The 11736-nt window shown below is 39.8% G+C and overlaps 1 protein-coding gene across 1 annotated transcript; it reads left to right on the top strand.

Annotated features, from left to right (window-relative positions):
* The first annotated feature begins 1890 nt into the window (after window positions 1-1890).
* On the top strand, window positions 1891-2824 carry LOC131302964 (uncharacterized). The gene is made up of 2 exons (XM_058329754.1): window positions 1891-2428; window positions 2538-2824. Exons 1-2 carry the CDS (start codon window positions 1891-1893, stop codon window positions 2822-2824), a joined length of 825 nt encoding a protein of 274 aa, XP_058185737.1.
* The last annotated feature ends 8912 nt before the right edge of the window (window positions 2825-11736 follow it).

Genomic DNA, 11736 nt, shown 5'->3' with positions numbered 1-11736 from the left:
GTAATAAAATGTCTTATTAACGTACCCAAAATTGAGGGCTTTACAACTTGGTATCAAAGCTTTAGGTTCAAAACCTCGACCATGGGTAGAATGGGTAGAACCATAAGATAGCTTGACCGTTGCACAAACGTGAATTGAGTTTAAGTTTACCATCCCAAATTGGGTGGAATTCTGACGAAATAATCTTCGGATTGAAGAAAAGCATAGGAAATTGGCAGTACCACCGAGCTGGAAATTCCCGAACAATTGGATGATGACTTAAATCAAGGATCGAATGTAGAACTTAGAAACTCGAAAGTTTTCTTAATGTTAGTAAACCTTTATCTAAAAACGTTACTAATTGAGATTAAACTTTTCCTTGTAAGTGAACCAACCAAATCTCTATCAAGCCAACCTGCTAGTTGAAGCTCACTATCTTGCAAGTACCTTAAGGTCAATGACGAACCAACTAATGGGAGATCCTTACTTTCCCTATGCCTTCCCCTACACTCATGACTACTACCAAGAACATGGCACCATCATACTTCCCGAGGAGGAGGATGATGCCGAAGTAGTACTCGTCCGAGTCCAAATAGCACCCCCAATGATGTGGAATTTCTAATTGAGAAGAACAACCCCGAAGCAGCCCCCGCCCTAGTTCCAATAGCACCCCCCGATAACATGATTAAGGAAGTTGATGAGGATCCCGAAGAAGATTCCGAGGAAGAAGATCCCGAAGAGTTTCCCAAGGAGGAACCAATGGGCTGGGAATCGGATGATGAGGAAATATTGATTTATGAATTAGAACCAACAGAGTGGGCCATGCCCGACTTCATGGACATAATCGCTGACTCTGGAGATGTACCCCCACCACCTTTCGAGACCGACATAGGCGCATATAGAGTCGAATTTCCGGACATCTTCTAGACTTAGGAAAAACTTAGCGTGTGGTTGGACCTTTTGTTGTAATCAAGATGCAGTAGGAAGTTTAGGCTAATATAAGCCATCTATGATGTACTTGTTTCATTAATGAAAAACTTGTATTTTCCTTTTTGCATATGATCACTGCTTATGTGTACTTGTATTTATTTACATTCAGTCTACTCCGTACACCGTTAAGTCTAATATATAATTTTTCTTTATTGTAGATATAGATAGCCGCACCTTTGCTGCCCTAATCATAGTAGCAGATCTGTTATATTACAAGACCTTGCTAGCACCCGAGAGCCTCATTCCCATACCCCACCTGGGAGTCCGCGACCTCGAGACCGGTGACCAGCTATATGAGCTAGTTGTGATGACACCCTTTACCAATGAGGATCAGCACATGGCAGTTGACCCTCAGGACCCACAGCTTAGGGAGCTAGTAGAGAAGATTCGCCAAGAAGGGGAGCGTTGGCACGAAATAAGAGAGAAGGAATGGATGGAGCAGTTGAGAGAGTTTTTCGGACTGATTCCACCTCGTCAGTAGAGTAGTAGTATTAGAATAAGATTCTGATAGCTTGAGTTGCCCTTGTGAGCACTAGGGCTAGAAGGACCATGTAGTAGGAATGGTAGGATCGTTTCAACTTGTATTAGGAATCTTATCTTATTGTCTTATAGTAGAACTCTATGCTTATGATTGTAATATTCTGTTTATCTATGAGAAGCTTGCCTTGTTTTAAGAAGTACGGTTGCATATTATATGATAATTGCGTTTACAAAAGGAAAATTGTTAAGTAGACTAAAACTCCCCCTTTCAATTTTTACTCGTGGATGGTGAACCGACGCAGTGGACTAGGTTATGAGAACGGTGAATCCTCTAACCCCAACTCCGACCTAGCTCAAATCATGCAAGCGCTCGTAACAGCCTTAAACGCCAACCGCCGAAACCAAAACCGTGATGATGAACCTATGACCCGAACTTGAGCGATGAACGAATTTTGCAAACGCCAACCTCTGACCTTCAACGGGGATACCAACCCCACCATGGCTGAAACATGGCTGAAAGAAGTCAATGTGATCTTGGACACCTTGGAGATTAACCGAGATGGAGATCGTGTAGCCTTAGCCACATACCAACTGAAAGGAGAAGCCCGTTATTGGTGGGATCTAATGGAGGCAACCCGTGCCATAGCCACCATGACATTTGCCGAGTTCGAAACCCTATTTCTCGATAAGTACTTTCCCATGCCTCTTCGTTTGGCCAAGGAACAAGAGCTCCTAAACCTGAAACAAGGAACGATGACCATCATTCAATACGCAGCCAAGTTTAAAGAACTGTCCCGCTACGCCCAAACTACCATTGCAACCGAGGACAAGAAAGCGAGAAGGTTTGAGTGGGGGCTGACCACTGCTAGAAGGGCTGTGGTAGCTCAGACTTTTCCCACCTATACCGGTGTTGTGAAGTGTGCTCTTCGAATGGAGAGTGAAGAGAATGACTTCAAAACCCGATGGAGGAAGGCGACAGGCAACAGTGGCGGACCTATCCGAACTCAACCTTCCAACAACAATCGTGGACCCTACCAAACCCTTCACCCCGTCGTAAAACAACCAACCTTGGAAGACTGCTGCACCAGGACGTGGCGAACCGCAGAGGGGCAGCAGAAACATAGCAACAGTTCAGTGCTTCAACTGTCAGGCTATGGGCCACTACAAATGTAAATGCCCCCAACCCCAGAAGGAGAGAACTGAAGGTTTTGGAAGCCAAAAAGCTCAACAGCCGGGACAGGCCGGATTTGGGAAACAAAACCCAGGAGGCCCATCGCAGCAGCTGAATGGGCAAAACAAGGGGAAGCAGCCCGCCGGAACCCAGCAAGGCACTGGAGGACGCATCTTTGCATTACAGACTGAGGAGCAGGAGTAGGAACAGGATCCCTCTGTGATCCAAGGTACGCTATTATTGTATAGTACTTGCGTACAAGCATTGTTTGACTCTGGAACATCGCATTCGTTTATATCTTCTGCTTGCGTAACTGCTCTAACACTAGAAATAGAACCCCTAAGTACGAGTATGAAAGTCAAATTGCCGTTGGGGGGGAGTATAGCTGTTAATCTAGCATGTAGAGGGTGCGAGATAGAAATAGCCAACCTGCGTCTGACATGCGACCTAAGGGTGATTGACATAGCAGATTTCGACGTAATCCTTGGAATGGACTGGCTATCAGCTCACCGAGCGGTCATAGACTGCTATCAGAAGACGGTGACGGCTCATACCTCTGAAGGAACTCGTTTCCAATTTAAGGGGGATAGACAAACAACAAGTTCAACGATGAAGAGATCTAGGTGGCAGAACCAACTGTTTGGATGGCTAGCTAGTCTCCAAATGGAAGAAACCGACCGGATGGAATTGGGATTACCGCACATCGTTTGCGAGTACGCCAATGTTTTCCTTGAAGAACTTTCGGGTTTACCACCTCAAAGAGAGATAGACTTCTCTATAGAACTCCAACCGGGAACAGCACCAATCTCCATGGCACCGTATCGAATGGCCCCTGCAGAACTAAAGAAGCTCAAGACCCAATTGCAAGAGCTGTTAGACAAAGGATTCATCAGACTAAGTACATCACCTTGGGGAGCGCCGACATTGTTCGTGAAGAAGAAAGAAGGAACACTTCGACTGTGTATCAACTATCGAAAGTTAAATCAAGTCACAATCATGAACCGATATCCGTTGCCTAGGATCGATGACCTGTTAGATCAATTAAGAGGAGCAACTTGCTTTTCTAAAATCAAACTCCGATCAGGCTACCATCAGTTAAGGATTCGAGAGGAGGATATTGCCAAGACAGCCTTTCACACCAGATACGGACACTACGAGTTTGTAGTGATGCCGTTCGGACTGACCAACACTCCGACAGTATTCATGTGTCTTATGAACAAGATTTTCCAACCCTACTTAGACAAATTTGTAGTGGTGTTCATTGACGACATCTTGATATACTCCGCCAATAAGGAGGAGCATGAGGAACACCTTCGGATAGTGCTACAAGTACTCCGAGATAGCCAACTTTATGCCAAGGCAAGTAAATGCAAGTTTTGGCTAAAAGTGGTTAAGTTCTTGGGGCACGTAGTATCCAAGGAAGGAATAGGGGTGGATGAAAGTAAAGTTGAAGCAGTGCTGAATTGGAAACAGCCAACCTTAGTATTCGAAATCAGAAGCTTCCTAGGATTGGCTGGATACTATCGAAGATTTATACCGGACTTCTCAATTCTCACCAAACCTATGACAAGATTGACTCAGAAATTGGAATGAAGCCTGCGAGAAGTCTTTCCAAGAACTGAAAAAGAGACTGACCAGTGCACCGATACTCATCATTCCCAAGCGGGGTGTAGATTATACGATTTACTGTGACGCGTCAAGAAATGGCTTGGGATGCATGCTGATGCAGAACGGGAAGGTTGTAGCCTACAGATCCCGATCGCACGAGAGGAATTACCCCACTCACGACTTAGAATTGGCTGCAGTAGTATTCGCCCTCAAAACCTGGCGTTACTATCTGTGGGGAGAACAATTCGAAGTTTTCACCGACCACAAGAGCCTCAAATATCTGTTCACTCAGAAGGAGTTGAACCTGAGATAGCGCCGATGGATGGAATACTTGGAGGACTACAAATTTACACTCAAGTATCACCTCGGCAAAGCCAATGTGGTAGCTGATGCTCTAAGCCGAAAGGATAGGACACAAAAGGTTAAGACAACTATTAAGGAATGGGAGATGGTAGACACCCTCAACGAGTTCAACCTGCGACCATCGTCAGAGAATGGGAATGCTCGATTGTACGCTCTAGTTGCGGAACTGGCACTTCACCGGGAAATCTTACTAGCCCAAACATTCGAGCAGGATTGCAAGTTCATCCGGTATCGAATTCGAGAAGGAAAGACGCTACCAGGATAGACAATCGAGAAGGATAACAGCCTGAGATTCAAGGGAAAGGTGTTCGTACCTAATATTGGAACCCTTCGAGAAGCTGTACTCCGAAAGGCTCACCATTCGAACTTCGCAGTTCACCCTGGTGGTACAAAGATGTATCATGACCTGCGAAGTACGTACTGGTGGGAAGGAATGAAAAAGGACGTAGCCCGATTTGTATCTACCTGCTTGGTGTGTCAACAAGTCAAGGCTGAGCGTCAAAAATCGGGAGGAGATCTACAACCTTTACCAATTTCAACCTAGAAGTGGGAGCACATCTCGATGGATTACGTGACTGGATTGCCAAGATCCGCCAAGTCCAACACAGCCATTTGGGTAATCGTGGATCGACTCACCAAATCCGTGCATTTTCTACTTGTCAAGATGACAGAGAACGTAGAACAGCTGAGTCTGTTGTACATTCGAGAAATCGTACGACTACATGGAGTACCTGTCTCGATAGTATCTGACAGAGACCTACGTTTTGTATCACACTTTTGGAAAGGATTGTAGAAAGCTTTGGGAACAAACGTAAGGTTTAGTACAGCCTTCCACCCTCAGACAGATGGACAAACGGAGAGGACAATACAGACATTGGAGGACATGTTGAGAGCCTGTGCCTTGGATTTCTTTGGAAGCTGGGAGCAGCACTTACCATTGGTAGAGTTTGCCTACAATAACAGCTACCAAGCAAGTATTGAGATGGCACCATACGATGCTCTATACGGCCGACCCTATCGATCTCCAGTCTGCTGGACAGATGCTGGGGAAACGGGATTGATTGGACCTGACATAGTGCGGGATACCACAGAGAAGGTCAAAACCATCAGACAAAGGATACAAACCGCTCAGAGTCGACAGAAGAGTTATGCGGATAAGAGAAGCCGACCATTAACCTTTGCCGTGGGAGATCATGTGTTCCTGAAGATCAAACCGAAGAAATGAGTTATCAGATTTGGGAAGAAGGGAAAGCTGTCCCCACGCTACATCGGACCCTTCGACATCATAGAGAAGATTGGGAAGGTTGCGTATCATCTAGTCCTGCCACCACAGCTAGATAGAGTGCATAATGTGTTTCACGTTTCAATGCTCCTCAAATATCTCGCTTTACCCACCTATGTCCTCAACTAGGAAGACCTTTCCATTGAAGAAGATACGACATACGAAGAGGAACCAATAGATATTCAAGGCCAAAGCGAGAAGATAATCCGGAACAAGACCATCAAATTGGTACAAGTTCTGTGGAAGCACCGTGGATCTGGAGAAACCACATGGGAGAGAGAAGAAACCACGAAAGCAAACTACCCTCACCTGTTCGAATCCGAGCGTGCACCTAATTTCGAGAACGAAATTGTTTAAGGGGGATAGGTTGTAACAACTCCGATTTTTAATAAATAAAATCTCGTTGTTTATTCAAAATTCTCTAATTTCTCTTGGTTGGCTTTATACTTTTCTCGTTAATTTCTAATAATCCGTCATGATTAGATTTGAGACTGCTAAATTATATTTATTGGCTATAGATTCTTCTTGACAAGTATAGTTAGATTCTAACCAATTAGTTGGAGAAACCTATCTACTAATCCATTTAGTTACCTTTTAACCATTACCCATTGGACGATAAATGTTAAGAAAATCTTTATCCATTGGACAATAGAAAACCTAGATTTTCTACCAAAAGTATTTACTAGATTTTGTTAAAATACCCATATATAGTTATATATACACATGCTTAAATGACATATGGTATTATTCTACTATATATAGTACCCCACCCTTTTATCCATTGGTCAATAATTACTAGGAAAATTACTACCCATTGGATAATAGAGTTAGTCTTATCAACAAGTACTAGGGTCATTAAATAAATCATTTCTTAGATTTCCCATATGATGATATACTTATATATATGTGTGTATGTACCTTATAGATTTAATACCCTAGATTTCCTAAGTACACTAGTACAATATTATAATAAGAACATGTGCCAATTTGGACTATTTTAATAAGGAATTTTGATTTGAAAATCTACCTAGATTGCATGGTACACACTAATATATATATATATATATATATATATATATATATATATATATATACACTTATATTATTACAAAAGTACACATCTGTTTATTAGAATAGTTTAATAGGAAAATCTTGGCTTTGAAATCCCATTAGATCATATAGTACCTTAAGTACATTTCTATATATATGTTTACTTGTACATAGAAGTGTGTGTCTATATATATATATATATATACTAGTGCTAAGAGAGAGAGAGAGAGAAAGAGAGAAGAAGAGTTGGAGATTTGGTTGTACCTTGACTTGATCTTCCATGATCTTTTCCATATATGGTTGTATACTTTCCAAGTAAATCTATCACCCATTGTCCTTATTTGTACATTTACCAATTTTAAACTTTGAACAACCCCTCCTTTCCTCCACCAATCTTTCCATAATCCAATTAAAAGTACCAAATCTTGCCTTGCATGCCTAAGAACTAGGTAAGAGTTGTACAAGCAAACCATGACCTAACCTATCAAGCTTTCAATCAAGCTTGACAAAAGAAAAAAAAGTGAGATATATATATATATAGAGAGAGAGAGAGAGAGAGAGAGAGAGAGAGAGAGGGAGGGAGGGAGGGAGGGAGGAGCCTTGGCCTATAAATAGCAAGCTTATTTAAAGCTTAAACTCACACCTTCACTCATTGCTCCAACTTCTCTCTAGAATTTCTAAGCTTTCCAAGTTCCAAAGTTCAAGTTTCTTGAGTTTTCTTGAAGTTCTTGAGAGCTACAACCAAATCACTCCAAAAACCATCCCTAGATCCTAGATCTGTAAAGTAGCCTAGTTTAATTAGCAAAGTTATTTTTAGGAAGAGAAAATCCATCTCTCTTCCTTTCGAAGCACTTCGGAGCCGTTACGCCGCCGATTCACAAAACCGACGACCTATTTTCAAAACCGACCAACCGCCAAGAAGAGAGGTAGAATCCCTTGTCCCCTAACTCTACGTATAGAACCGTATGTTAGAAAGTAGAATGTCTTTACTCTTTAGTTCAAAGTATAACATGGAATATGTCTAAGTAGATAAGGTTATCTATCTTGTGTTTGGATTGCATGATAGGCAACGACTTATTTTTAATCGATTGTTACTCCATTAAACATATGCTGTTTAGAATTTTCCACAAAGGAAGAAAATACGGATTTTAAAAGATTGGAATATTATCGCTTGACCGGAAGTATTCGGATTTTGATCTTTAAAAGGGTTATGAGCATGCTTACATGAATTGCTTGTATTACTTGTGGTATAATAATAATAAGTTGGATGATCTTGTTAGTTTAGTTTCAAGATTACAATGAATGATTTATGATTACATGTGAAGTCCTACCACGGAGTCAATGCATGAAAACGAGACACGAAAATCGAGAAAGTAGAAACATGACACCTAGGGTATAGTTAACGAAAATGCGTATTTTGAAAAGATGAAATGTTTTGGAAATCGCAAAGTGGCAAGACGTGGTAGCCCATTGTGTGGTGTGTGTTTTGTATGCCAATGGAAATCCGGTGCGGCGGAACCATTGTGAGGATACTTGGGAGACCGGAACGGCGGAATCGAAGTTGGGTGTGTGGCTTGGTTATCCGCGGAGAGGAGCCAATGCAAAGTGTGTCAATGGGAACCTAGTGCGGCGGAACCATTGTGAGGATACTCGAGAGACCAGAACAGCAGAACCGATGTTGGGTGTGTTAAAATGATTTTTTTTGAAATGATGATATGGTTTATGAGAAATGAAAACTGATGACACGGTTTACGACGAGTCGCATAGAAGAAACCTAGAGAATATTGGACACCAACGCGAGTTGAATAATGAATGCGGATGTGACATTGTTAATTGTCGTGTTAGGTATGCATGTTCTATGTGAAAATCATTAGTATTTATGATCTAATGTTCATAAGATAAGAGTTAATGGGTATGGGTTATTCTATTGAGCGCTGTAGCTCATGGTGTTACCTTTTGGTGACCCTAACATATTATATTAGTGGCGACGTCGGTATAATGTGTCAGGCCTCATAGATGAACATGGTGAGTTGTACACTTTGGAGGCTTTCGTAGCCGAGGAGCTTGCTAGGATGGAAGAGCAGGCGAAGCCGTAGTTAGGAACCCTAGTTCCCTCCCTTGTTGGATAAAAGTACTCTTGTGAGACTTTGTGATGTAATAATGAGCCAGACTCACTTTATTTTTGTAATAAAATGTCTTATTAACGTACCCAAAATTAGGGGCGTTACAAAAACTATAACATAAAATAGAGTATGACATAAAATGGGAGAGAAGGGTATTTATACAATTCAACTTCTCTCCCAACAAATATCCTACAAACATACTATAAGTAGTAAGTATTCCATAAGTGGAAAGTCCAAAAAGTAGCAAATATCTGGTCGAAAGCCAGTGGTATCGATACTTATTATGGAGACAACTAAACTGAAATGACCATTTTCCCGTAACACTCTAGTATCAATACGGCCTTAATCCGTATCGATACAACAATCACTGTCTTCTCAGGTAAACTAGTAGTATCGATACAGTCTTAATGTTGTATCGATACCACACTGCTATCTCCAGTTCTGCCTTCAGCTTCAGCAGACAGCTCCCAGCAGCTTCCACAGCTCTACAGCATCTTAGTTTCATACCATAAACTTAAGTAAATACTACATTTTAAAATTTTCTTTTACATTTTCTTTACTTTAATTTATTTAATGAAAATAAGAAAGTACCATCCATTTGGAAACAATGACATTACCAGAATTTCAAGATTCGAATTAAACAAAAATGTCAATTCCTCACTTTTAGTGTAAAATGAAAAATTACACATTTTTCTCAAGAGAAAATGACTCAAAACTTGACATTGCTTTTTAAATAAAACCTTGCAATTTTGTAGTTACTCTTAGAAAAATTCAAGGATCAATTTTTTTAATCTCGAAAATTGATATTTTTTCGAAAAGTCATTTTTCCATACTTAGACAGATTTTAAGGGACCGACAGGGTCTTCGGGTACTTAGAAGGACTTAGGTCATGCATGACGTTGAAAATGCACATTATTTGCACGTTTTACCTAAAACACTAAAAACACACATTACGTGCAATATCACTATAAAAGCTAAATAAACGCAAGTTAAAACAACATAAAATAGGATTAGTCGCACCAAATATCTACAATATTGGGTGCTCATCAATATCTGATAATGATAGAAAGTACCCTTAGTTTTAAAAAAATAACAGTAACCTCCCCTCTTTCACAGTTTGGGTTTCACTCCGTTAGTTCCGTTAGTGAGTGGGACAGGAAAGGGACTGAAAATGAAATTTTAAATTTCATTTAGTTCTACGACTCTCTTTAGGGCTCTCATTGAAAGTTCTATAGCCAAAAATTAATTATGATCATTTAAGATAAAATGATAAAAAAAAAATAGATCTTCACATGGATTCAAACAGATTGAAAATTGGAGCACTTAAGTATCTTTTCTTCATTTGGTTCTATGACTCTCTTAGGGTCTCATTGAAAGCTCTAGAGCCAAACATTAATTATGATTATTTAGGATAAAATGATCAAAAAAATAAGATTTTCACATTGATTCAAACGGATTGAAAATTAGAGCACTTAAATATCTGTTCTTCGTTTAGTTCTATGGCTCTCTTAGAGCTTTAATAGAAAGCCCTAAAATCAAAAATTAATTATGACCCCTTTAGGATAAAAAAAAGAAAAAGAAGATCTTCACACCGATTTAAACGGATTGAATATTGAAACACTTAAGTATCTACTCTACTTTTCAATCCGTTTGAATTGGGGTGGAGATTTTATATTTTTGATTATTTTATCATAAAATGGTCATAATTATTTTTTGGCTCTAGTGCTTTTAATGAAAACCCTAAGAGAGCTGTAGAACTAAACGAAGAATCCATTTGAATCTACTCAAATTTTCAATTCATTTGAATTAGTGCGAAGATTTTATATTTTTAATCATTTCATCATAAATGGTCATAGTTATTTTTTGGCTCTAGTGCTTTCAATGAGAGCCCTAAGAGAGCCGTAGAACTAAAAGAAGAACAAATGTTTAAGTGCTTTAATTTCAATCCATTTGAATCGGTTCAAAAATCTTATTTTTTTAATCATTTTATCCTCAATGGTCATAATAAATTTTTGACTCTAACACTTTCAATGAGAGCCCTAAGAGAGTCATAAAACCAAATGAATAAAAGATACATAAGTGCTCCAATTTTCAATCCATTTGAATCGGTGCGAATATCTTATTTATTTGATTATTTTATCCTGAAGAGTCATAATTATTTTTTGACTCTTGCTCTTTTAATGAGAGCCCTAAGAGAGCCGTAAAACTAAATAAAATTTAAGATTTCATTTTCCATCCCTTTTCCGTCCCTCCCACTAGCAAAACTAACAGAGTGAAACGCAAACTGTGAAACAGGGGAGGTCCATGTCATTTTTCAAAACTGAGGGGTACTTCTTGTCATTGTTAGATACCTCAGGGGTCTGACTGAAATTTACCCAAATATAAAATGTTAGTGCAATCTTGACTTTGAGAGTCTTTTGCTGTGTATGGTGGGGACCGGGGCTTAATAGGGTAACTTATTGGGTCATGTACTATCGGCACGTTTGTGATAGCCATGGATACAAAATTTATATTTTAATTTTAGATTCTGCTCCAAATTTTACATCCTAGATTTTAGTAGAAGTTAAAAAAATCTGTTTGTTGCAGCTGCGATATTATAAGAATTTTTTTTCTTGAAAATTTGTGTTGCAAAATCGTAAAAGTTATCAAACTTAGCTTTGGAATTTTGAAATTCTCATTCTTTTTTTTAG

The sequence above is a fragment of the Rhododendron vialii genome, chromosome 10a, assembly GCF_030253575.1.
Source record: "Rhododendron vialii isolate Sample 1 chromosome 10a, ASM3025357v1".
In the NCBI taxonomy this organism is placed as follows: domain Eukaryota; kingdom Viridiplantae; phylum Streptophyta; class Magnoliopsida; order Ericales; family Ericaceae; genus Rhododendron; species Rhododendron vialii.
Note: the sequence above shows the minus strand (reverse complement) of the source record. Positions and strands in the feature narration are given on the sequence as shown.